Source organism: Notolabrus celidotus, chromosome 10, assembly GCF_009762535.1.
Source record: "Notolabrus celidotus isolate fNotCel1 chromosome 10, fNotCel1.pri, whole genome shotgun sequence".
Classification (NCBI taxonomy): domain Eukaryota; kingdom Metazoa; phylum Chordata; class Actinopteri; order Labriformes; family Labridae; genus Notolabrus; species Notolabrus celidotus.
In genome coordinates this window covers 24,356,880-24,384,816 of record NC_048281.1, presented here as the reverse complement: position 1 = coordinate 24,384,816, position 27,937 = coordinate 24,356,880, and the positions used below count along the sequence as shown (strand labels likewise).

Below are 27,937 nucleotides of genomic sequence, written 5' to 3'. Positions count from 1 at the left end.
ATGTTTATTTCTGTTTTAAAGATCAGCTTTTTTGAATTGGTGTGTATGTGGTTTCTGGTACTTCCAGAGCCAGCCTCAAGCGGATCCTCGATGAACTGCAGTTTTTAGCACTTCCGCATTGGACTCATATTTTTAGACCGGAGGTTGCCGATTGAGTACAATATGTAGTTTCTGTGATGTCAGCATGGTGAATGTTATAAATAATTTCTGTCGTGTTACTGGATCCCATTAAAGACAACGCACATATCGAAACACTTGGAAAATGGTTTAATGATGTTTACAACAAAAGAAAACTGTACATTAACAGTAAAAGATTATCTTTATATGTGTATAAAAACAAAACAAACAAAAATACAGCAGACAAATGCATCAAAATCTACTATGTATCCTGATTCACATACTTAAAACTCCTACACAATCTTTCAGTTCTATGCCGCCATAGATGGTGGCATTGTTTTTGTTTGGTTTTTTTTTTTTTTACTTGTAGTCGGATCAGTGTCCCTCAGTGTTTCTGTCCATGATGGTTACCAGGACTCTATACATTAGAGTCCTGAAAAGACATTTTCTTTATCAGACTGCAGAATAAGATAACAGGGAAATAAAAAAACAAGGACACATTCCTTTAGATGAGCCCAAGCTTCCACAACATGAGTAGTAGATGTTTACAGAATGCATTTCTTGAAATACACAGACAAAGTATGTACATGGTTGGCATTTTCTTTTTCTTGTTTTTTTTTGTTTTTTGTTTTGTTTTTTTTCCTTTGTTTATTTCTCTTGTTGAAAGCCATGGTCACTTGGGCTGTGAACTGATAATCACACACAACACACCCAAAAACATACAAAAATACTATATCTTTAACCTACCAAGAGTAAGACAGTTCTGCAATTAGTTCCATGCTGTGACAGAAAAAAGAGATTACAACAAACAAACGAGAAACAGACGCTTTTTCACGCAAGTTTTTCTCAGAAATATACCAAAATATACATCTAAGCTTTGGAATTACTGAGGCTAGGACTAAAGCCAGTGCTGGGTTTGTCTCTTAATACACATGCTGCAGGGTGAGAGGAAGAGAGGAACAAAGAGAGAGACACAGGACAGAGAGATATCTTTGGTATCTGCATTTGTCAAAAGTTAAATATTTGGATTTTTGCTTTGGGATAGCGCTTGTGAGGTCCTACAACCTACACTTGGAGTAAAGCATTTAAACAAAGTGTCACTGAAGCCCGTTGGCCAGAGGTCTGAGCCAGAGGGACACGGTCCGTGCAGAGAGACGGACCATGATGCATAGTGTCACAGCTGATCAGAGTCTGTAGTGAAGAGATGAAGGAAAGAGGAGAATGAAGGAGGGAGGGGGGGGGGGGGGGTGGGGGGGGGGGACGACAGCAGTGAGTTTGAGCAACTGCAGGATGTGTATTCCTGGAGACAACAGGGTAATGTTTTAGGACTCTAGAGATTGAGAGGAGAAGACAGACTCGTTATGAGAGGCAGGAAGAGCATTTTCACCACAGTCTTTGAGAGAGGAAAAGAGGGAGAAAGAGGGAAAGGGAGGGTTGGGCATCCTAGCAACAGCGCTCAAAAATGGACAAACATACACAAGTCCTGAGCAGGTACAGTGTGCACAGGATTAACCCACAGTGTGTATTAACAAACATCACCCAGCTACCACCGGATCGGTTCATGTGTGTCAGAGAAGCCCGCTCAGCCTCGTTTCAAACCCCTCCCCCTCTCCTCTCTGGTCCCCGCCCACAGGCACTGAAACCGCAGCACCGACAGGTTGCCGGAGCATGTTTATATTTTTTTGTCTTTCTTTGTTTTTTGTTTTTTCCAGGATACACATTCACATGCAATAAAAAGCTTTGAGAGACAAGTTGAGGGAGAGAGCGTGCGAGCCGGGATTTGATGCTGAGCAGAGGGCGGCAGAGGCGGGGACGGGCGAGGGGAAGATGGTTTCGTTCGTATACAATCAAGTTATAAGTCTTTGGTTAATGTTGGTACCACAGGAAAGCAAGAACGGGTTGTGACAACGCGACAAAGAGGGGAAGACATGAACATACCAGGACCTGGTCATAAAAAACAAAAACAATAAAAAAGGATTGTCAAACTTAAAGTGTTCAAACATTGAGGGATGCCCTATTCTCAAAACAAAAAGTAACTTTTAAATGACAGTGAGAGAAAAAATACAATAACTCAAGTTACATCATTGAATTGCCATCCAATCAGTGTGCAGCATTAAAACCTCAAACTGTGAAAGAAAAACAGCAGACATTCATAAGTATTGGTATGTAGCATGTCTCCCCCTTGTGGTAGCTTTTTTGCACAACCCTTCACAAAGCACAGGTATGAACGGGCTTCTCCACTGACACAAGTTTGTGTATTTTCACCTTTTTTGAGATTTTTTTTTTAAATGTTTTTATTTCTTAAGTAGATTAAAGCAGGTTTCACTCAATCTTGAGTTATAAATGAGGTATACAACAGCTCCATTTTGCCTTTCTGTTACTCCACACTATCTTTGTCATCGTTTCAAAACCAGCAAACCAGTGTGGTGGGTCAACTTACTATCAACTTGATGGCTGATCCACAAGCAGATTCTTACAAAATGTCAGTGTAATCTCATGATACTTGAGCTTTAAAGCAAAGCCAGTGTCAAAAGAGATCATCAGTTAGAACAGAGAGTTATCCTGTGTTTAACATCACTGGCTCGCTTTAAAACTTGAGTATACGAATACAGACCCCTGATTGGACAAAGAGAAATCTAAGTCATCTTTCTTCTTTTTTTTAAAATCGCTTTTAAATATCGGCTGGAAGATGGGGGAAACCATAATGGTTTGCAGACTGCCCTCCCTAGTCTTTCGTTTTAAGACACTCACTCACACACACACCTGCTGGAATTATTAGTAAAGCTTTTTTTCACAGGTATCCTCCACCTGTCAGAGTCACACCTAAAAAAACAAAGGTAGCAACATAATCACGCTTGAAATGCCCAAAGTACATTGTAATGTTTCAGTGGAAACAATGTACCAGGTGAGCTCAATGCTCAAGCCCTCTCTCACACACACGCACACACACACACAGTAATGCTACAATGCTCATGTCTTCTACGTAACAATAAGGCATAAATGATAATGTTAATCTTTTTTTGTCAAAACTAAGAAAGCCAGTGATCTTGCCCTCTCACACTATACAAAACAGTTAAAGGCATAAAGTAATATTTAAAAAAAAACAACTGATTGTTAAAGACAGCACAACAAATCAAGTCCACAACGACTCAACCCAAAAAGCACAACAAAAAAAACTATGAAAAGGTTAAGATCAGATATTTCAGGAGAACAAGATTCTCCTGTTTAAAAAAAATAAAGGAAAACCCTCACAGGTGTCAGCGACTCACGCACCTTCGAAGCGTGGTCTCACGTTTGCTCTCATATTTTTGGTCTTGACATTTTTAAACAAAAATTGCTCTTTTGCAATCATAAAAAAAGGAAGATTTAGGGGGGTTTTGAGTAAGCATGATAAACACTACATTCAGTCTTGATAACATACTGGTTCAAATATAAAATATGAATATCTTACAAGTGTTTATATATATATTTATATGTATAGAATTAAGAAAAGATCAGTTCTCTAATTCTTAAGTCTTTCCTCAGATAAATATTTCAGTAACATCCTATGGTGCCGAGGGCTACTGGTTCATCTTGCTAGCACGCGTTTGACTCTTTAGTGACTGCGTACGGACAGCACAGGAACAGGCCCGCCGTGGCCTTACAGACAGGGAAACCAGCAACATGAGCAGCCCGACACCCGCCTAGCTGCAAAGAGAAAGGCTTTTACTTTGGCAAGAAGGATCTCAAAATAATATCTAAACCTGGAAATACCCCATAAATAGTAGTACTAGAAAATAGCAGTAGTAGGTTGTCCTTTTCTGTATGTTTCCTATGTATGGTTCTTCAGTATAAACTTTGAATGGCGAGCCAGACAGTACTTATACATTCTACACTGTTCTATACACAGAAATGTCTAAAAGTGAACCTTATGTTTAAGTGCTGCTGAGGTATATTCAGTCAAAATTATTCAACAACAGAAAAGAAGTAGACAAGAGGAGGACGTGGACAAATTCTGCTGCTTACAGTCTCAGTGTTGTAATTCATTTTTATCTTCAAGCGGCAGAACGCTGCTGCTTTTATGTGGGGTTTAGCTGAATGTGAAGCACATTAACAGCACTTAGCCCGACTCTGCGTCGGCTGAGATAATTTGGCAGGTTTCAGAGTCCACGGACAGATTTAGGGGAGCAGCATATTGTTTCGTAGCATGCTGGTTCAAAATGGTGGCGCAGAGAGGAAGCGGGAGCATGTTATCTGATGATCAACTATGCATTTACATAAATGAGCCCTCCACACAGAAGGGTCTAAAAGAACTACAAACCCTGATTTTCACAGGATGTAGTCATAAAGCTATAAGAAAGCATGCAGGCCTCTCAACAGCTCAGCTCCACCAGGAGCACCAGCAGCAGGTTGTTAAAGCTAAGTTTGTGTAATCCTCATCCAGCAGCACCAAATCAGGAATATCAGGTGTTGACCGTGAAAGTGGGAGAAAATAAAAATCATTTATCAGCAGTGTGGAGTCATTTGTACACATATTCCGTGCTGGAACAGGCACAGCAACTACTGAGGAAATCCACTTTGGTTCAAGCTGTTGTTTTATGGCTGAATCTTAGTACAAAACCAAAAAACAGAAGCTTTCCACTATGCTTCAGAAAAGCCAAAAACTGCTACTGAAACTGTCGAAAGGAAAAGGAGCCATCAAATGGCCCAAAGAAAACCAGGATCAGGCATTAGGGGCGAGGCCCCAGTATTAAAAACCAATTCATAAAGAGTAAAAAGAAACTTCTGTCTCATGCCCAACCCCACAACCCCCTTTTTTTTTTTTTTGGTCAGTTGTGCTGCCAATCGAAAAGCTGAGCCATGAGACACTTTGTCAAATTCAAAAAAACAACAAAAAAGGTCATCTTTGGAAATTATCATCAAAATATTGCATTTCTATATACTGTTGACGATGAAGTGAGATTCTGTACTCATAAATATGTTGACTAGACTAAGCTACACCGACTACACAGCAATTATTTTAACAAATATTTTTGGTATATCTTAAAGTACGTAAGCCAGTCAGATGACTGCAGACAGGAAAAAGAAAAGACAGAAGTTCATTCAAAACAGGCAGACTGCAGCTCATCAATCCAGTTTTTTGGTACAGATACTGTGCACAAGTAGATACGACGGTACTACTATTAAAAAAGAAAACAACACAACACGACAACCCCACCGAGCCAAAAGCCACCAAACATTTGGTATGAAGGCCATGACGACTGACGAGTCCTCACATTAACAGACCGGTCAGCCACAGAGCCTCGTGGATCACGCAGGTACTGAACTCTTCAGTATCTGCCTGAGCTGAAGACAACACATGCAGACTTTAAGTTTCTACCTCTGAACCCAAACATAATATACAGTTATCCATTGGACCACCATCCAAAACAAATCACCCTCAATCAGACACAGGACTGCATGCCTGCAGCTCTTTTTAAAGCTCTCACTGCAACGTTTTCAGTAAGTTTCCATCAGTGTCAATGATCCGCACCCAGACCGCCGTTTTACAAAAGCTGCTCGGATACTTAGCCACTGCAGCAAAGTGTAAAAGTCAGTGTTTCCAGAAAGAGAGACTCAGAGAGACCCAATGGTCCCTCCGGCTCTTAAAGCAATGATAACCTTTATATCGGCCACTTATTACTTGTTTTTAAAGCCTTATAACCACGATTAAAAATTGATATTTAACTCTTAACTTAATATTAGACTTACAAAGTTCTGAATGTCAAAAATATAGACAGCAAAAGTTGAAGAAAAAAGGTCTCTACAATACAAATTTGATATGATTTACGTCAAGGCCTGTCAAAACAAACAAACTAAAAAGAGATAAGTAAAGATGGGGCGACACACAAACCCCCATTAGTGATGATGAGTATTGTAAAATTCGTAGTAAAATCAGTTTAGTTTGAATGTTAAAAGAGAAAAATCCTAAAGTTTTTGGTTAGAAGTATTTCAGAGAAAACTCTGACCTGGAAAGAGGAGGATATATATGTACAAAATGTGAAAAGCTTGATGGTGCCGAGGAGATTTTTTTCCTTCCTGGACACTTGTCAAGGTTCGTGAGCAAAACAGGCCAACAACAGAGTCCATCTGGCTACTGTTTGTGGAAAATAACAAAAACAAAAAAAAACATCCATCGATCATAAAATAAAAGACAAGAAACAAACCAAAAAAAAAAAAAAAAACACAACCTCATCTGAGGCTGCTTTCTTTTTGGTGGCAGCAGAAAGGATTAAATAATGATAGATACAATGGAAAGAACGTGGGGTGGTTAGTGAAGCCTACAGATTCCCCTGCTCCCTACGTGGTGTGATAAGAGTAGTGCACGACGCAAGGAACAGGGCGTTCATTCAGGACGCCGGACCGCCCCCGGCCGGCTTCACTGAGCCTTGGAGGCAGTGGTTATGGTCGAGGCTTGCACAGGCACGGCGGCCGTGGTGGCTTGATGATGAGCGTCGGTGGTGACGTGCAGCCCCCCTGCCCCGGCCTGCACCAGGCTGACGGGGTTGCTGGTGAGCAGCGACAGGTTCTGGGGGTTCAGGAAGAGCGGCGTGGTCACCAGGTTGGGCGTGTTACCGGCAGAAGTGTTGGCGAAGAGCAGGTTACTTCCATCCAGAGAGGTGATGGGAATTGCGCCGCCTGATGCCAGAGCTGCAGAGGAGATTTGAGTTAGTGTACTTAGACAGGGAGACATTTAATATGCTGGATTATTTTAAATATATGGTAGTTTTTCCCAAACAGAGGCAGCAACGCCCTGTTTACTCAATTGCCTCACAGACATCACGAGCTATTAATATTATTATTATTATTAATAATAATACATGGACAGGCTGCCAACCATTTCAGGGTTGTTGTTTTGTTTGCTTGTTTGCATCTTCCCACTCATGTACAAGTTCGGACAAGTGTCTGACACATGCTCTGCAGGTGATATAAGGTGAATTTGTGTGGGGGGAGGCGGTCTATTGAGAAGTCTCTGTTAATTTACGAGTTAGCAACAAAAGTCGCACACACTCACACAAACGTAGCATTACTGGATAACCTAACCTAATACAAACAGAGCTGCTTCACATACCTTGAATGGTAGCCAGGGTGCTGTTACTCATGAGGCCACCAGGAGTCAGATTAAGCAGGGCCCCCCTGCACACACAAACAAAACACAGACATTATTAATTATTGTTCAAATGCATTCAGATTATTCAGAAAGGACACCATTGAGATATTAATAATCAGTCTTGTTTGAGTATCATGTGACTGACCCTGGAGCGAACTGGGAGGAGGCCATCAGTCCCGGGTTGAGCCCTGCAGCAGCAGCGGCCATAGCGGCAAAGCTAGCACTGGTTTGTAACTGGGCAGCACCCTGCAGCGCCGCAGACAGCCCCGGAGACGCCACCATCACCTGGCTCGTCCCTAAGGTGGTGGCTAGTGATGTTGGGACGTGGTTGAGGATGGTGTGTGATTGGGTGCCGAGCTTGCTCTCTGTGGTGTGTGTGGACTGAATTGTCGTTGGCGACGGGCTTAAAGATGGGGAGCTGGTTGTGGTGGTGACCACGGGTGCTGTGGAGATAACGGACGCCGTGTTTGTGCCTTTGAGAAGAGAAAACACAAGTTAACCTTAAAAGTCTGATTTTGGGTGACTGGATGGACAGTTTCATTAGGGTACGCACACACAAACACACCTGTGAAAGACAGATTGGAGACGCTGTTGCTGGTGAGAGGCATCACTGTGCTTACAGTCAGAGTGGTGGGTGTGTTAATAGTTGGACTGTTCACAAGGCTTGCTGTGCTGGCCACCTGGGCAGGGAAGGAAGAGGGGGAATTGAATGAGCTTCAAAAAAACATTAAGTCCCACTGAAACCTTGGCAAGACTGAAGAATGTACCCCCATCTGAGAGAGATCTTTTAAAAACCAAGAGGTGCGAGCATGTTCGTCCTTACCAAAGGGCTACTGGGAGTAAAGATGGTTTTGATGGGGTTGCCTCCTCCGCTGTTGCCGCTGCTCGGGGGGTTAATCCTCTTTTCTTTCTGCCGGCGGTTGCAGAACCAGACCCGGATCACCTCCTTCTCCATGTTGAGCTGGTCGGCGATCATGGTGATCTCTTCAGAGGTAGGTTTTTGGTTCTGCTTTAAGCGGGCAAAAGAGCCAGGGATTCCCTGTGAGCACTCAAGGAACTACCATCTTTTGTCGTTTTTAAATAAATACCATCTTAAATTAGTTATGTAACCTTGATCAACATTTAAGCATGATACCTAAGGTACTTTATGCCCACAAGTAAAAAGTTCTATTGTCCCAATTGGATCGATATGTCTAACTTTGGAATTTGAATTTCTAACCTCCAGAAAGCTCTTTTCTAAGGCCACTCGGATGTTGGTCTCGATACTGGTCCTCTTCTTCCGTCTGCGGTTGATGCCCTCGATGCCCATGGGGGAGCCCAGAGCGCTGGGACTGGACAGGGCCTGGTCAGATGTCAGGTTCTCTGCACAAACAGCACCGACACAAAGAGGGGAGGAGAGGTAAAGACAAGGTCCTGAAAAAATACTACACAACTCAGGCTTCCTTCTGCACATCACAAAAGATCAATCCAGAACAGTATGTATGTTAAAAGTGTCAGTGTTGCTCATTCAGGTGGGTTCAGGGACAAACCTGCATCGTTGAGCCACTTCTCCAGCAGTGGCTTCAGTTTGCACATGTTCTTAAAGCTCAGGTTCAAGGCCTCAAAGCGAGAGATGGTCGTTTGGCTGAAGTCGTTTCCGTACAGTTTCCCCATGGCCAGGCCAACGTCCCCCTGATCACAGACGAGAACACAGAAATGCAAAAGATATGAAACCAAAGACTCACCTGTAAACTTTTGAATGCCACATGCACCATGAATCTAAGCGTAGTCACACGTTAATAAATCAGTCTTAAAACACACCTGTGTGAAGCCCAGTTTGATACGCCTCTGTTTGAAGGTCTTTGCAAACTGTTCCAGTTCCTCCAGATCGCTTGGCTCCTCCAGAGTAGGGGTGTCCAACCGTTTGGGTGGTGATTGACTGTGGGGCAGGGTCTGAATAGGTGTGGCAGCTGTTGTGCGGGTTGGAGTTGCAGGCTACAGAGAACGGCAAGATACAGAACAGCGTGAGAACGACCACTACGAAAACAGTTTTGAAAACTGCGAAGATAACTCTTCAGATAAAAGAGGTGTTACCAACCTGAGGTGCAAGGGTGATGCTTGGTTGAGTCGGCAGGAGGTTAGCTTGGCTTTGAGGTAGTTGAGTTAGAAGACTCTGGGCTTGCAATATGCCTACAGAGAGACAGACAGATTAGAGTTCAGATAAAACCAGAATCACACAATGGGAAATAACAAATAAAAGAGGTGCAGGTGTATGGCTCACTCTGTTGGGTCTGCGGCGTCTGTGAGATGATGAACTGAGTGGACTGCAGCGGCGTAGCGATCGGGTGGCCAGGCTGCAGCAGAAGGAACTGTGGCATACTGAGATTCTGCTGCTGTAGCTGCTGCGAGAAATGTATGATGTATGATTTTCCAAAATAACCAACAGAATAAAAAGGCATGTATAACATTCATCAGACAAAATCACAACATCACCACATTTTGACTGCGACCTAACACACACACCATGTGTTGTTGTGGTGCCATTGCAGCTGCTCCTCATATGTAGCATACTGTATGTGGTCTCTGTTTGTTCATCTACTCTGATACAGTGTGTGTGTTTATGAATGCAGTTTTACTTTAATCCTGATTAAAATATATTAAGAATTAAAGGGAAAAAACTCATTGCAGCACACGGACAGTGTGAACATTATTATTAAGGTGCAGATAAAGTTAGGGACTAACATATCGATGTTGGCATATCTTCAGAGTCTGAATTGTAGTGCGTTTTTAAGAACACCTTGGATGTGTGTTTCAGCACAATCATTTTTGCATAACTAAAAATGTACAATTTTTGGCCGCTGATTTAGCCTTATGGTTAAAATGCGTGCCCTGGGAGCCAAGTTTGATTCCAGCTCAGAGTCCCTGTCCCGCATGTCATTCCCCCACTCTTCCCAAGTTTCCTGCTCTATCCACTGTCCTCCCCTCTTTGAAAAAAGCTGCAAAAGCCCCAAAAAGTATATAATAAATAAAAGTTCCAAGTACAAACTTGAATCCTTCATGTGACATACATATGATGATGTTAGCTGTCTTCTGAGCACAGAATAGAATTTGCCATAACTAAGCTTTATTGGTTGTTTATGACATTTACTGAACTGAAAAATAAAGCTGTTTTTTTACGGACAGCAATTTTTTTTCCTCACTTTCTTTTCAGTAAAGTTGATCTAATATACACCTTTATTGCTTTGTGAACTCAATGTGGAAATCATTCTACTTACAGAATTTGAGTAAAACATCATAATCTGGATTTGAGTGATGAATTTAACATTTAGGCCCCGCCCACATGTTTGTGAATATTTGTAAAAATGCAGATTTTTTTCTCTGGGCTTTGTCCTTGTATCAGAGCTTTAGGTCACTGAAAGCAGAAGTCTTAAAAAAACACAATCCAGGGTGGAGATTTTTAAAAACTCACTGATGTCATTATCTCATACAGCAAGATAGCAGGCTACCTGTTTACGCCTGCTCAATGCTGTTAGATGTCATTGCATGTTAACAAGGATACCTCGCTGTTCTTTCTCAATATAAACTCTAACTCTGTAGACACTTTATTAAATAACACTGTTTACAAGAAGATGCTCAATGATGCACAATGTTCATCTACGGTGTTGGACATGACGGATTGATTACACATCATTGCCACCTACTGGCCTAACATGCTTTTGTAGGCATTTCAAGTGTTTCAGCTTTGTCATGTGGACAGAGAAATATTCAAAAACTACTCTGGTGTGGACAGAATTATTTTTGAAAACAGAGAAAAACAATCAGTTTTTAAATCTGTATAAACGAGGATGTAGTCTCAGTTTCAGTCAACACCTGTTAGGTATGTGAGGTGATGTGACCTACCGGAGCGAGCTGGATGGGCTGCGACAGGGGCAGCTGGGTAATGGGGGTGGCTGCAGAGGCTGAGATGCTGGCCCCGTTGTTCTGCTGGCTGGCTGAATGCACGGCGGCGGCCAGGAGCTGAGCCTGAGCCTGCTGAATCAACAACTGCTGATGCGCTGGGGTCAGGGTCAACTGGAGAGCCAAGGAAGACAGACAGAAAAGAAGAAAGAAAGAGAGACGGTGAACAAAGTCAGGATGAGAGTGAGGGGTGAACAGACAGAAACACTCACTTTGACACACTAGTTTCCTTCTAACTCTAGAGCTGGGTGATGAAGACAAAACTTTATGACCTTTATTTTTTCACTACAAATGATGTGTAATGCTTTTGCTGGTGTTAATTCTGCTGTTCTGTGCAGCTCACAGCATCACACGCATCTCTCTATGGACTGTGTTCTTCTTAAATTAACAGTCTACTGTCGCTCTAAAATGTCATGGACTTATTTCAGAGGACCATAGGTGTTTGAAGTTGCTCAAACAAAAACTGAATCACTCCCAGATGACTGAGGAGGCCATTTTTATCACTACACTCCTCTTTAGTTAGTGCTCGCACACGCTGCCACATTGGCATTATACCTATGTACAAGCACAAGCTCTTGTGTTGCTCGGACTTACGGAGTCTAGAGTGTCCATGTTTTTGAAACACAGCAGAGGAGGTGGTCAGTGGCAGCTCTGTGCCGTTGAATTTTATTTTAAGAAGTTGCCTTGAAATAAAAAATGTAATGAATAAAAGATGTATTTATCGCCCGGCTCTAGTTACATCATTGAGATTAGATGTGTTAGTGTTGTCACGATATCTAAGTTGAAAGGCTTTGATACCAAAAAGAAAGTTTTGACAAAATATAACCAACAATTCTACACAGTAGTCTTGACGTGTCGGCTTAGACTCACTGAGTACAATGGCTGTGTCATATGTTGTTGTTTTAATGGCCTTTTCAGTGTACAGTCATGAGATCAATCATCTTTAAGAGCAGATTATTAAACCAGAGTGTGACTTTTTGTCAACATCTTGTTCTTAAATCTATCTTTTCATTTTGGTATCAAGTATTCACACTTTACAGTATCAACACTAAAATGAGCCCTGACAGTCAAATGAAAAGAAGACTCATGCAGCTGAGCCAGGCACAAGTGCAGATGAACATGTTGATGTCATGTTCAAACTCAAGTCCACATGCATGGTACACATTAAAACCCCACATAGCACGACAACCGCAGCCGCAGTCTGGTTTCGAAAACTGTTCTCAGGGAAAGCATGGATGGATATATGAAATGCGTTGTGCGGTTGGACCCAAACGTGTCTGTCCAAACACATCCCTCCATTTTCTGCCCATGGAGGAATGTGGACACAGCTGGACAACCATGATGATGATGATGATGATGAGCAGGCAAACAGGAAGAAGAGACACCAAGCCTGAGCCACAGGATCAAAGCAAAGCTGTCATGTCATCACCCACACTGTCAGCCTGGATTCATCGTGCTGATGGGGGAACCCCAGATGCATGGCTGTGTGATTAGGATTTGATTCATAGCAATGAGGCAACAGGACACTTACTCCAGCAATCTGTCCTCCCGCCAACATTAGCTGGGTTTGAGGCAAAACGCTCTGCTGGACGGAGGTGGGAAGTGCACTCGAGTCTTCCGCCTTAGACTAGTGGAGGTGAAGCAAAAAAGGAGGAGGGAAGGGGGGCTTAGAGGAGATCTTACTATAATTAATACTAGGGGTGTAACGATTCTTTTTAATAACGATTCAATTGGTATCACAATTCATGGTTGCCGATACGATTAAAGGACAATGTTGGTTCATTTAGAACGATACGGTCTGAAACGATTCAGTAACTTTTTAGCCAAAAAATTCAACCAGTGTGACTGTGAAATAAATACCTTGATACTGGACAGTCCTAGACTCCTCTTGTTTCTTGTAAGGGAATCAGGTGTAAATTATTTATGGATATAAATGTTGTGTGAAATCCCATGGCGCCTTAGTAGGTGGTTGGATAGATTTGTCGTGTTGCTGTGGTACTTTAATTGACCTTAACATATCCTACAAACAGGGACCCTTATTTAGAACATCTCCGTCTTTGCAAAAGCCAAAGTGTTGCTGGACCGCAATGGTGGCAGGATAATTTCTCGCTCGCCGGCTTCTCCTCTGCCATCCGCCATGCTATGTTTTGTTGTCGCCTGGCGCGTGGCGATGACGTCACACACAGGCAGCCTGAATTGAGTAACGTTTAATGTCTTTATCATTAAAAGTGCAAAAAAACACATCCATATAAAGTCTGCCGTGCTTAAATCCAATGCGTTATTTCCTAGTATCGATACAATTTATTACCTTTTAAAACGATGTTAGATCGGTATATGTCGTCCAGAAGGCCAACTGGCCGAGCACAGATCGATGTAGTCGGATCACCGGAATATAAATCGATACATGGATGTAGTGGATGAATCGTTACACCCCTAAATAATACCAGGCAAGTTGACAGTGTGAGATAAAACTGGTCAAATCCTTTCAAGCTGGATGAATATTCAAAATGTATTAACTTTGAAAAACAGCCAAAAAATGAGCCCAAAACTAAAAATACATTGAAGATAAAAAATCTCTGCGCTACTTCAGCTGCCATCTGAAAAATGAGCCTGGGGTCTTTAAACAGGGAGAGGAGTTTGAATTCAAAGGGAAGTGAGAAAGTGGGGTTTTTAAAAATGTTCTGCAGCCTTCAGAGACGAGGAGAGTGAATGGAAAGGGAGGGGAGAGTTGAGATGCTAATTAAAATAACTGTTATGCAGTGCATGTAAATTCTGCATAGATTTGCATATTCTCGGCCATCTGTTTCCGAGCAACCGCAGAGCAGCTAATTAGCATACAGGGTTGATTAATCTGCCTTGTTGCCAGGCGACACAAGGAGAGCCTGGCTCATTTAAATGAACTCTTTCTGCTAGGAGCACGCGTGTGTGAGTGCAGGAGAGAGCATACCTCGGTGCGAGCTTCACCTTTTTTCTTTTGTTACGGCACACTTAAAGCTAAATCAATATACAGTGAAAAAATGCAAAACGACAGGAGGATGAAAGAGGTGTGAGGAGGGGCGTGCAGCATGTGTTACCTGTTGGAGGAGGGCTTGTGCGTGTGCATTAGTGATTGCACTTGTGGTTGGCACCGTATGCCTCTGAAAGTCCAATCCATTGATTTGGATCCCTGAAGAGAGAAGGACAGATCAAGAAACATGTTGTTAGAGAAGTTCAGAGACTTATTGTCAATAAGTGTACACTTTTTTTAAAGTTAAAGATAAAAAAAAAATATAATAGTGGTTTAAATTAACCTGCAGAAGGACACTTAGGAGATATAACTGTCATAAGCTGCAAGGACAACATGTTCATATTAGAGATGCACAATATTATCGGCACATTATTATGCTGATATCCGCCGATATAATTAACCAATAAAATCATGGGCTGCTGCACACATGTTGGGCTCATGTTTTAAATTAAATTTGAATTTAAGCAGCAGTCTGCAAGGGACATGTAGCTGACTAATTCAGGCACATTTACTGACAAAGAGTAAACCATTTTATTTAATGTGGGTTTCATTGCTGTACAGTTGCACTTTTCACATGTTCCCTGGGAACAGAGGTTAGGTTTACTTACTATGTCAACTGTGAAATTGGCCAAATTTGCCCTGGTTGTGGGTATTGTTATGTTTGTCTCAGGTCAGCGTCATCCAAGTTTTAAGTAGGATACTAATTAGGAAGCTAATTCCAATACAGAAGAGAATTGATGATCTCTGCAATTAGGTGTGCGGGAAAAAAATATCGGTATCAGCTACATGAGTTGTAAAATATCGGCATATCGACAAAAAAAACAATATCATGCAGCCCTAGAAAAAAATGATATTAGTGGGTTAAATTAACCTGCAGAAGGACACTTATGAGATATAACTCTCATAAGCTGCAAGGACAACATGTTCATATAGATAACAGTATATACTGTGCTGGTTTCAACACTGCTGCATGAATGTGTTTGAGTGCAGGCCGGTGAATCATCACAGAATTAATTATTAACAATATGGACTATGCACAAAAAAATTGGAAGCAGACATTAATATTTACTCAGTTCATCATTACACAACAGGAAGATAAAGCTGAGCATCCAATCTACAATGTTCGCTCCACGTTTGATAATTGGTATCACAGAATCACTGGAGCGCCGACACGGAGCGAATTACTGTGAGATTCAATCAGAAGAGCGGCTCTTCAAGGTAAACACTTCATTTGACAAAGAGGAGCGCTCACAAGGATTTGGAAAAGTGCCATGCTTTTTTTTTTTTTAATCAATACTCCAAAAAGGTGGACAGTCACAGTCACAGGACTGGAGTGTAAGCTCTATCTCTGGCTGTGAGTTTGAAACCTGTTGAGTGAGGAGGTGAAACTCAGCACATCATCAGTTTATTCCAGTTTAAAAACAAAAAAGAAGGAATTAAAAAAAAGGAGCTGGAGGTCACTCACCGGTGTTCTCGTCACCACTTTCCATTGCACATTTAGTAGTTTCTGACTGATTATTCACTTTAGCATCTGGAAGAGCCAGACAGAGAGAGAAAGTGAGACAAACTCACACCCACTGTCTTTGCAGACAACAACCCTGTCACAATGATGACAATGAGGAGGAGGAGGAGGAGGAAGAGTGGACGGCACACTTTTGTCACTGAGTGTTTTGCATAGTTAAAAAGATGCTCTGCAACAACATTCGGTCACATTCACCATTCAAAGCAGCAGAACTGGGCTGAATGAATCACTGACACAAACTGCCTTTACAGAAACATGCTACAACACAAGGAGACACACAACTGTTGACACGTTCAAACTCTTCTGAGCGCGCTTCATCCACAAAACAAGCGCCCCCCCCCCCCCCAAGCAGCGTCAACATCAGCTCCATCGTTCAAAAACTCACCCGCTCCTGCTCCACCTGTGTTTTCCAGCATGGCTGCAGAGCCTATCATAGGGAAACCTGCCTCTGCCGGGGCAAACCCCTCCGACAGGGTGTCCGGCACTCCCCCCCCCCCTTTCCTCTTCCCTGCCTGCTCCTCCCTCTCTTCACTCTCCACTGGTCAGCAGCGAAGGCAGAGTTCAATACAAGCCGAGCTACACACACACACACACACACGCAGACACAGCGGCACTGTCCGGCGCACGGTTCGCTGAGCAACGCTGTGAAACGCACACTGGGAAAGCCAACAGGGTTTAGACAAACAGCTCTCCTTCTCTTTCTCCCTGCACTCTTTTCTTTTCTTATAGCGCTGCACTCTCTCTCTCTCTCTCTCTCTCTCTCTCTCTCTCTCTCTCTTACGGTGCCTACTTTGCACCCTCTCTCTCTCGCTCACTCTCTCTCTCTCTTTTCCGTGTGCCAAGATTGTCTGTACTTCTGAAAAAGTTCGACCTCTCCCTCTCTTGCTGGAATGAAACAAACGACAAGTGCAGCTGGCGGCCTCCTCTAACTCGGCTCCCCTCCCTGCAACTCTATAATGAAGCGTAATCAGTATTCAGCTGATTAAAGCCGTATGCAAATCTGCCCCTGCCTCGTTAGCAATGCAAGGCTTTGAAGTCCTGCGAGCGACGCATTTCACACCGGGCTCTGAAAGCTTTCTGCATAATTTAAACCCCTATAAATATTTATCAGCTCATTAGCATATTAATTGGATGGCTTTTGGAGGACGATAAAAAACAGGGGAATAAGGACGACACAGAGAACAGGGGGGGGGGGGGGGGCTCAAACTAGCACTTGGTGCAGCAGAGGGAGGGGAGGCAGCAGCACAAGACCAATTATTGTGCCAGTGCACGGCTAAAAAAGTAATTAGCTAAGAGCAGGTAAAGGGCTGAAGATATCCCAGAATGCAATGTGAGGCCTGTCGGCGGTGGTCTGGGCTTGTAAGCAAGGCGGACTGCATTAATAGGACGTCTAAGACTGCTCATTCTGAGTTTCTCCAGGAGTCATGGGGACCTGGCCTTACTGCTAAAAAGGAGAAGGGAGGAGAGGCGAGGAGAAAGAGGGGGGGGGGGGTCTTGGGTGTGAGAGGGAATGGAAAGGGGGGGGGGACTCGCTCAATCGGAAATAAATAACTCCACATTAATCCACCACAAGCCGTCATTACAGCGGGACCCCCTGTGGCTACAGCATTCCACAGCGAGCGAGCACAGAGAGTGGGTGGCGGGCGGGCTGTTGCTGTCTATGTTTATGAAGTGTTTAGGGATTAGCATATTTAGATTAGCTTTACATTCCATTAGTATTTCATTCCGGAGCTTTTTTTAAATTCATTTCCAGCAGGGTGACAGATTTTTATACCGCAGGGGAGGGAAAAAGTCCTGCTACGTTTCTGCACAGGTGTCCGCTGAGTCTGACAGACTGGACTGGAATGTGTGGCTTTAATGTGGATCTTAAGGGGAATGGGCTTAGAGTGAGAAAAAAACAACTGCAAAGCAGGATAAAGCTCCAATCAACGGCTTCATCTCGGCTGGTGCCTGATGGGAGTATTTACATTGATGCCGACCAAAAAACAAGAGGGAGCACAATGCTGTAACTGTAGTATGAAATGGAAAACCAGCAAGGGAACATCAGTCACCAATTCATGTGTTTGACTGTTAAAAATAAAAATCATAACAAACCATTTGGAGTGAAGAAGACAGCTTTTCTTTACTTTTGGATGTCTGCTTCAACTTTTCTTCAATGCCTCATTTTATTTAACGTCTCATCAGAAGGCCACTTTTATGGAGTGAGGTGCAACCAAGCAGCAACCTTCGGCCGCGAGAATTGAAGCCATTGCACAAGTGGTAAAAACTGCAGTTTTTCAAGTGTCCACTTGAGGCTCCGGAAGTACCGCAAAAACCACATACACACCAATTCATAAAAGCCGATCTTTACAGCAGAAATAAACATGTTTACAGCCTGGTACAAAAGACAAGTGTAGTCTGGATTGCTCATTTCTCAATTGGCACACACTGTATGGGGAGTACATTCTTTATTAATGTGACAATTTTGAAGATATTGACATAACGACTTTCCATTATGAGAGGCACAGCTGACTTGATTGACAGGCGAGATCACTGTAGCTGTTGGCGAGGAGGTTCAAAGCTCGCCTCTTTACCTCACACTAGCTCCAGAGTAGTTAGGTTGAGTTCAGCATTTCTAATATGGCTCCTGCCCGCAACTGGCTTCAAAACAGCGCTTCAGAAACAGATGGGTGACGTCACGGATACTACATCTATCATTTATACAGTCTATGGGTACAACCTATGCACAGGGCCTTTCATAGCTACGTATTTTGATTATTTTAAAGTTATATTTTGTGGCATTTTTGCCTTTAATGGATAGGATAGCTGATGAGAGAGAGTAAATGTGGGGAGTAGAGAGTGGGGGAGGACATGCAGTACATGGTTGAGGTTGGAATCAAACCTGGGACCTCTGTGAGAAGGACTATAGCCTCTGTATATATGACGCCCGCTTATACCACTAGGCCAACGGCACTCCATTTTGATTATTTTAATGATAAACATATAAAAACATGGGGGGGTGAAGCTTCACCGATATCAGACTCAAAGATATACAAACAGCTAGATTCAGTGAAAATGGAGCAGACACTTGACTTATTCAGTTGAATGCTTCTGTCTACATGTGGATATTCAATACCAAGTCATGACTCTGAAGCATCAGACAGAAAATGTGCTTATAGCAAATAGAGGAGTGCTCCCCTGTCTACAGAAAGTTTGGGCTGTTTGAGGTTTTTCTCGCCATGCAAATAAAGTTTGAACTAACTTGCAGCATCAGCAGCGTTTGTAAGTTTGTCACAGAGTTAATGAATAAAACACCATTATTAGATTGGTGTTTGGTATTGGCCTAGTATCTGTAAAGGGGTTGAAAAAGTTGCATCACTAGCATATATTAGCTTCAAAACAATCTGTAATCCTATTTTTGTCCATTGACATGTAATATTCAAAAATGTTAAAAATAACCGAAGCAGCTTTCTCTTGCTATTTAAGAAGCTGTGAGTAAACTGAAGAGGTACTCTGCCCTACATGATATAAAGACACTGTATTACATTTCATGCCAACTCCCCAGCTGATCTCCTCAAATAAAGCCGTGTTTGATCCCACTCTAGCCTTCTGTTTACTGAGAGGGCCCACCGTGAGATCTACAGATGTCACTCTACTGTAAGAAATCTGGCACCAGTCTGTGTTCTCGACCTCTATCTGCAAACAAATCATGCAGCCGAGTGAGAAAACAAGACAGAAGTGAGCACAAAGGGTGGTTATCAGCCGTGCACTTCGACACATGTATGGTTACTTGGATGAACGGTTTGCAAAACTCTGCTGCGGAACATTGCATTATACAAATACCCTGCATAGAGAATTTTAAATAGGTGTCTCATTAGCACTGTATTATGGGAAGGCTGGCTGAATACAGCAGAGTCGTTAATGTGAGCGGAGAGATTCAACATGAGACAGAGCTAAACTTAATTAGCACATCCACATTCTGCCCTGCTATCTATATCCTCCGTCATAAACACAGAATACATCAGGACCACTTTTCCTCCTCTGGACTAGCCGGAGCACAAAGACGATTTTTAGAACGGATTGGATGTATGGTCACGACGGATAATCTTTCTATTTAAAAGGGGAAATAATTAGCCAACAAGCGAAAGCTTTAAAGTGAGTTCAACGTGAATGTCCAAACAGCTATTAATTCTTGAATAAAAACCGTCACAACCTGACAACATATAGTACAAACTCAAACCACCAAACAAACTAAATCCATGAGGCAGTGTAACTTGATGAGCGGTAATGAGGCTAACACCACTCTGAGCTGCTGTGGTCGGTATCTCTTGGGTGGTCATTAGCAAGCTGTCTATAGGCTAAGTGGGGAAACTCAATCCAGGGAAATTAAAGTGAAGTTTCCAGAGGGTGGCAAGGAGGGCTGCCGGATGAAGAGTGGGAGTGTGAATCCACTGGCTAGAAAGCTGCACTAAGCCATAACTGTAGGTTATCTATGAGGTGTGTCTTCACTCTCATAATGAAGGAAGCATACTGCAGATATTACCATGGCTCCTGGATGTGCTGTGCAAAGGAGGGCTGGGGAATGAAATCATCTCAATAGGGGACAACAATACTTTTTAAAATTCCTTCTCCCTTTTGTATGGTTTTATTTTGACTGGGTTGTTTTGAGTTTGGGTTATTTTATTGTTATGTCATTTTTCATTAAACGTATGTAAAAAAAAAAAAAAATTGGGAAAAATGCAACGTACCTGAATATATAAATATACTTTCCCCAACTACATTTAATTATACTTAAATAGATTTTTCCCAACTATATTTAAGTTCCCTATTAAGAGCTTTTAGTAAATTCCTGGTGTAATCCCATTAATTCCCATGGTACAGTGGTCTGTAAAGATAAAATTGTTTCTATCTAGGGTTGCAAAGCGGTGGAAAAGTTAAGCTGGGGAATTTTGGAAATATTTCAAATTGGAAACTTGCCATGGGAATTTATGAGAATTAACTGGGAATTGAGGGTAATTTAATGGAAAGGTATATCCAAGCATAAATATGTTTTGTTATAAGCAGACATCCGTCCAAAATAATACAATTAAACAGATTTATTTGTAAGTAGAACTTTATCTAGTCCATGCATTTGTTACCTTCAGGTTAGATTACTGTAACTCCCTCTTATCAGGCTGCCCCAATAAGTCTCTAAAGACTCTTCAGCTAGTTCAAAACGCCGCAGCTCGAGTATTGACTAGAACTAGGAAGAGAGAGCACATTTCTCCAGTGTTAGCTTCTCTACACTGGCTCCCAATAAAATGTAGAATAGAATTTAAAATCCTTCTTCTAACTTATAAAGCCCTTAAAATCAGGCACCCTTGTATCTTGAATGGTGGACAACACTACTTTTTGTCATATATATAAATATTTGAATGATCCTTCTTCTGTTTTGTATGGTTTTATTTTGTTTTGGTTGGTTTGAGTTTGAATCATTTTACTGTAACTATGTCTTTTTTCATTTAATGTACTCAAAAAATATGGGGGAAAATGCAATGTACTTGAAAGAACAGTGGTCTGTAAAAGATGAAATTGTTTCCATCTTAATAAAGTAATTTTAAAAAGAATAGGGGAAAACCCTGGGATTTAAATTTGGACACATTTCAAAACAGATCAAAAAACCTGTTCAGCAGCAGCAGAAAGTCAGATAAGATGCAGTTATGTAAATGTGTAATTTCGCTGCATCCACCAAACAATTTTTCACCATCAAAGTGCTTCACCCAGGTTTTTTTTAACTTGTTCTAATGGCACAGTATGTAATGTTTAGCAGCATTTAGCTGAACAAACTTGGCAGAAATTGTATTGACACATATGTTTAAATGAGTGTATAATCACCTGCATATAAACATCTGTTGTTAGCTTAGACTGAACACATGTGCACATAAGAAAAGGGTACCCTTTCACAATGGCTGCCATCTTGCACCACAATGTTTCTACAGTAGCACATAACAGGCAAACTACTAACAGTCATGTTCATGTTTCTTTTAGTGGTTGTAGTTGAGCGTACATTTTTTTCGTACTGATAGAAGTTTTTGATTGTAAAAACTAGACTGCACAACAGGAGCTTCTTGTCCTTGAAGGCCACCGTCACTTGTTGAACTTCACCAATGAGAGGATTGAGCAATGGAGCATTGTAATCTAGAATCTAACTGCCAGATATTGCTTAATATCTGCAACTATTTAACTGACTTTGGAGCCCAAAAAAGGTAGCATGTTTAAATTCTGGGACAGACAACTTAAAGGAATGTTGATAAAGTTCTGCTTCTTTAAGCCTCTGTTATTGTCAAAACACTGTTTAAACTCATGTTAACAAACCAAGAGTGATTAATTTAGCTGTGTGATTTTGTGTGGAGTTTTTAGGCACATCTCTCAGCTCCCATGCAGAGCTGAGCAGAGAGAAGGCACATGATTTGATTAGACTGACTTCTTTTCTACAGTTTAATGTTGAATAAACTGTCTCTGAAATTTAAATCTTGAATGACATTCAGGCAAATTTTTACAGATCATAAAATCGGCATGCGATTGAGCGTTCTCCCGCAAAAACAAGCCAATTGTTGCTTTGTAAATGTAACAACTTGTGGATCAACCACCAATCATACGCTACCTTGCCTTCGAGTTGCCGTCTCCTGTACTAACTGTACACCTGTGCTACTTAATCTTTGATCCTGTCTGTATGGTCAAAAACAGATTTTCCATATCTGTCTGTCAACCTGGTCTCAATTTGTTGTAAGAAACCTTGTTGAACACTGTGAAGTAAAACTTCAGCAGAATGCTTGCTCTCTGTTGCTTTAATCATACTCAGACATGTTCTGCTTTGCATTGTTTAGTCATGCTACAGATCAACTGAAACAAGTATTTATCTGTTTGGAGCACAGCATACAGCTCTTAGTTAGTTATGATTTTCCTCCTCCACAGTCATAAAAAAAGAAAAAAGCTTGTCTGACTGCAGCCTTCATGGAGGCCCGCTCAGTGCTTTGAGATGGCATGTCCTGAATTTATTACTGCAAATGATGCATTATTCATAACAACTGTGTTTACACCAATGAATATTCATGATGGAACTACAAGGCTGGAATGAGGGTGGAACTCTAAAACTAATTAAACCAGAAAAGTAGCCTAAGTATGAGGATGACAGAAGTACTTCTCATCTGTCATTTAAGTTGCCCTGTTTAATACCTTAATTATATATTTTTAAGTATGCACGGCTATTTCCAGAATTCAGACAGGGCTTTAATTTTTACAAAATGCAACTTAACAAACAGTCTACTCTCTAAGCTTGGTATGTCTCGTTGTGTATCACATTGTCATTTTTCGGATGCAAATGCATGCCTTATATGCCTGCACTTTTACGAGGATAATCATGGGACAGCTTGTCCCACAGCAACAATAGTACCACAAGTTTTTACACACAGACACCTTTTTGATGACTTCTTTGTGAAAGAAACCACAAGCAAGAAGTAGAGCTGGGCGAGATTGTAAAAGAAGTTATCACGATAAAGTTTTTCATATCAGTCGAAATCGATCATTATCACGATAAATATCAAATTATTATTTCTTTTACATTTAAAGGCAGATTTTTGAAAGTTTTAGACATCAGATGCTTTGTTAGCTTGTATCTGGATTTAGTTCTCTGAAAAGCTTCCATCATTTCTGATGGTGCTGACAGGGAGCAGGTCTTTTGTGAAAGATGAGATTTTTGTGAAGTTTTAGTTTGTAGATTCTTATTTTTCTCAGATTGAGGTTATTTACAACAAAGACACATCACATTGTGTGCTGTGTATCAATTTATAGAGTATTGTTGTGAGTAGTGCACTCCAGTTTAAGGTTACTATGGATTACGTGTGTTTAAATATATTGATTTTTAAATCGAACATTTGTTATATTTATATTGACAAAAAATTATATCACGATAATTATGGTTATTGAATTATTGCCCCGCCCTAGCAAAAAGTCCAAGCCTCTAATATGATATCTTTATCACGGGCTAAGTAACCCCCAGGTGTGATTGCAGGTATGCTATACATTTTCTATGATGTGTTAACAAAGAACAATATCTAAATCACATGAAGAGGCTGAAATTCATTCTATAAAATAGAAAAACTAGCAAAGAAACACCACCCTGCCGTTTTCATCAAGGTATCACTTTTATCCTTATAACTTGTATAAGTCTGAATATATTGAATGAAAGATGATGCACATGTGCCACTCGAGTGGCTGCTTGTTGCAGCAGCTCTCTCTTCGTTGTTCTTCTTTTGACCTTTTTTCATATCTGTTTACTTATCTTTGTATTTCGAGCATGTTGTATTTTGTTAGCCATAGACACCAAACTGGCTACGTTTGCAGTGGTGTTTTTGTTATTTTTGTTCCTGTCTGTGTCCAGTGATCCTGCGTGTATCCATGGTAACGTTGTTTACATACGAGATCAGCTGTGAGCTGCCCGTAGCATGTTGATGCTAAACGATACTAGACCCGATGTTCACTGCGAGCTGAGGAGAAGGAGGCCAGGACAACATGCTGGTATTGAGGTGCAAGCTAAGAAAAGACGACATCGACCCGTCCTTCCACCCACCGTTATGGGGAATGTAAGATCTATCTACGATAAGGTGGACGAGCTAACCCAGCACCAGAGGGAATACTGGCAGAGTAGCATCATGCTAACAGAGCTAACACCGGACACAAACGCCACATTGGAAGGATTAAACCTGCTGTGGGCGGACAGGATACAGGAGAGCAAGACTGAACACACTGTATGGTGAAGAAGGCCAGCTCAGTCCTGGACCCTGTGGAGGTGGTGGCTGACAGGAGGATTATGGCCAATCTGTCGTCTTTGATGAACATTTCTTTTTTTTTTTTTAGATATATATTCTGATAGATTAGATATATATTGACATAGAGCGGTCTAGACCTCCTATGTTTGTAAAAGCGTCTTGAGATAACGTTTGTTGTGATTTGGCGCTATACAAATAAAGATTGACTGATTGATTGATATCGGTAGGTATGTCTATCACAACTGTGTTATCACTCCAAAGACTTCAATACATGACAACATGGTCGCAGCGTGATGCATTGTCTCACAGGGCTGAAGCAGATGTTTTCACTGGTGATTGACCTGTTGATTGTTTCATAATCTATCAATTACTTAATCAATATGATGTCAGAAAAGAGTAAAAAAATGTTGATGTGTGTTTGAGGAGTTCATTTGCAAAAACAGATAACTCCGTTTTTATACATTTTCAAAAAACATATTTTTTTATATAGATTGCTAATAAAGTTGCATTTTCAAGATATCTCTGATTAGTAAAGTCATTTTGACTTAGTCAAAGCCACCCAACCTCAGTTGATTGTTCATACCAAAAGCTAGTGTTAGAAAAAATGTGTTTTTGGAAACATTTTTTAAATTTTTCAAAAGTGGGTTAACTGTTTTTGCAAATGAACTCTTTGTTTTCAAAAGCCCGAGGGGTCGTCAAGTGTCTGTTTTGCTCACAAGTTTAAGATTTATAAGTTAACTGACATAGAGGAATGAAGGCCGCACAAAATGTTCTCATTTAAGAAGTGGGAATAACAGATTTGTTACCTTTTCTTCTCATACTATAGCACTGTATGGTGAATTTATTAGCAAAATAATTTAAAATCAATCACAAGTTGTAAACATATCAATGAACTCTTAGTTCTTTTTTTCATTCATTGTTTAAAGTTAGTGACTCTGGGACTCAAGACAACTTCTGAAGTAAAGCATCCATATAATACAGCCCTATCATCTGTAATGGTATATACATGACAGTACAGTACAGTGATACAGTAACACTACACACTTTGCATTCCTTTACACCAACTAAACAGATCTACTCTGAGGGGGGAAAAAAAGTGCCATCATGCTGTGTCTTGCCCGGCCATGAAACCGGTGGAGTGAATAGTAAGAATGTCCTGCCTGTTATTATTGTGGCCTTCAGGAAGTGGGCCTCACCACCCCTCCCTGTGCCCGGGGGGATACACAGGTACAATCTTTGTATTCAGCACAGACGCACTCAGTCAAAACTCCTACAACAACGAAGGGACAGCGGATGGAAAACAAGATGCAATACCTGCTCATTCAGGAGCAATAAAAAGTTGTGTTTATAAAAATATATTCCAATAAGGTGGATTTACAGCTCGCCTTTCACAGATTCTCCCACTTAAAGAGCAGGAAAGTGCTCGGCCCAACTTCAATGAAACTGTAGTTTGAGTGCAACCACTGGCAGTGGCGGACAGTAACAGAGTAGATTTACTTGAGTACTGTACTTAAGTACAGTTTTTGAGTATCAGTACTTTACTTGAGTATTATTTTTTGGGGGAACTTATTACTTTTACTCCACTACATTTAGAAGACAATTATTGTACTTTTGACTCCACTACATTTCTATCAGTGCTCTAGTTACTCAATACGTTTGGTTTGTAGTCAGCTCATGAATTTCCTTTTCTTTTCTGAAATCGGATCCCTAAGACAGTAAACTGTTCAGGTACTTCCATGTAGTTTGTCCATTTGGTGTAGCCGTACGTTGGTTGAGCGTAGAGCAATGCAGATCAAACATTATTCAGATCAGTCCGTTCATTCGGTCTTGGTAATGATGGCTATGACTGAGAAGGATAATGATTCTCTACCTGAGCACCACGACCATATTTTAAGCCCACGTTTGATGTTTTTGAAATAAAGAAAGATTTGTATTGTTGCAAATCTCTGATCTGTTTACCACTTAAACTTCATCCCAGCCTACAAACATTGACATCTAACCTGAGAAAGCGTGTGGAGGTCTGTAGCTAACACACTTGTTTTATTCCAGATGAACATTTTAAACTTATCTGTGCTTGTAGTAACTTCACTAGAACTTTTCTAGATAAACATAACGGAGCAGAATGTACACCCATGCATTCTTGACTGCACTCATGCTTTGTGAAAATAGGTTTTGAGATATTTTTAAAAAGTAAATTGAATACTTAAGTATTTTTAAAAGTAAGTACTCCAGTACTTTAACTCAAGTAATAATCTGATGGATCAACTTTCACTTGTATTAGAGTACTATTTGACCAGGAGTATCTATACTTTGACTTAAGTAATGACGCTGTGTACTTTGTCCACCACAGAAAACAACATCTTTAAAGGTTATCTGCAGCTGTATTTGTTCCAGCTGGGTTCAGTTTCAGTAAATAAACATTAGCTCCACGACAAGTTGGAGAAAGGTGACGTTAGCTAGTTAGCCGCTCGAAAAACACACGTCTGAAATGTGAAAACACGAGATGTAGTGAACGCTCTTCGGTCACAAACAGTTGTGTTTACAGTTATTGTGCCTCGTAGGATGAGCTCCAGCTTCGGTTGCTGGAATATGCTGAACTCCGCACTCTGGTTGAAGCAGGCCCGCATGAATAACACAACAGGCTGCTGCTGCTGTGGCTCCACTGCGCCGAGCACAAAAGACCGAGGGCTATAAAAACCACATCGAGCCCACAGAAACAGATATGTTATTTTACTAAATCCACATTTGCTACATTTATATGTGTTTTCTCAAAAGAAATGAGCACAGCCACTTCCCTGCTTCCATATAAATGAATATGCAAACCTCTTCCAAAGGCTGCTTCACGCCTTCACTGTGTGCATCAACACAAAGCCAAGCGTTAGCAGTTGAGCTAACTAGCTTGGTAGCATCATCATTTCAATCAAACTGCGTTAGCGAAATATCTAAATATGTCATCTAAGAATTGGAGTCACGTCGGCGATTACTAATAAAATATGCTAAACTGTATTTGTCGACAGAGGTATGAATATGTAGCGGCGTACAGCCGTCTAATCACACAAAGGGGGGAGGCATGTTTCCATGTAATTTGCCGTCGCACTGCAATAGCTCGTTTCCTCCTCTGTCAAATTACAGTTGGCTTTCTGTGTGTAAAACTAAAGCAGCATCCATTTCCATTCTCATCTGCGAGTCAGTCTGCGTTTCCTCTGTTTTCCGTTTATCATAAATTGTGAGCAACACAGTTTGAATATGAGTATGAATATGTAAAATGCTGTAATCATTACCTGGTCCTGAACTCTCATCTTGACTCGCTGCTCCTCCGTCCGCCATTTTGAATATTTAACCCGAAATCCCAGCCCTGAGCCTACCAGTGCTACTCACACACACACACACACCTACAAACACACACCTACAAACACACACCCACACATGCATGCATGCAC

General features: G+C 41.3%; 1 protein-coding gene across 6 annotated transcripts; it reads right to left on the bottom strand.

The window, feature by feature from the left end:
• Positions 1–250: 250 nt before the first annotated feature.
• On the bottom strand, positions 251–27,937 carry pou2f1b (POU class 2 homeobox 1b). Of its 6 annotated transcripts, none has more exons than XM_034694131.1 (14): positions 27,779–27,937; positions 15,655–15,720; positions 14,257–14,348; positions 11,126–11,296; positions 9,507–9,627; positions 9,324–9,415; positions 9,047–9,220; positions 8,776–8,917; positions 8,466–8,608; positions 8,070–8,252; positions 7,812–7,926; positions 7,392–7,719; positions 7,208–7,272; positions 251–6,786 (listed from the first exon to the last, which is right to left on the bottom strand). In XM_034694131.1, the coding sequence occupies exons 1-14, from the start codon at positions 27,822–27,824 to the stop codon at positions 6,515–6,517; spliced, it is 2,010 nt and encodes a 669-aa protein (XP_034550022.1). In that variant the 5' UTR covers positions 27,825–27,937; the 3' UTR covers positions 251–6,514. The 6 variants fall into 6 exon arrangements, with proteins under 6 accessions (XP_034550022.1, XP_034550020.1, XP_034550021.1 ...); XM_034694129.1 differs by having other exon boundaries at positions 8,466–8,617; positions 27,779–27,936; XM_034694130.1 differs by having other exon boundaries at positions 8,070–8,255; positions 27,779–27,935.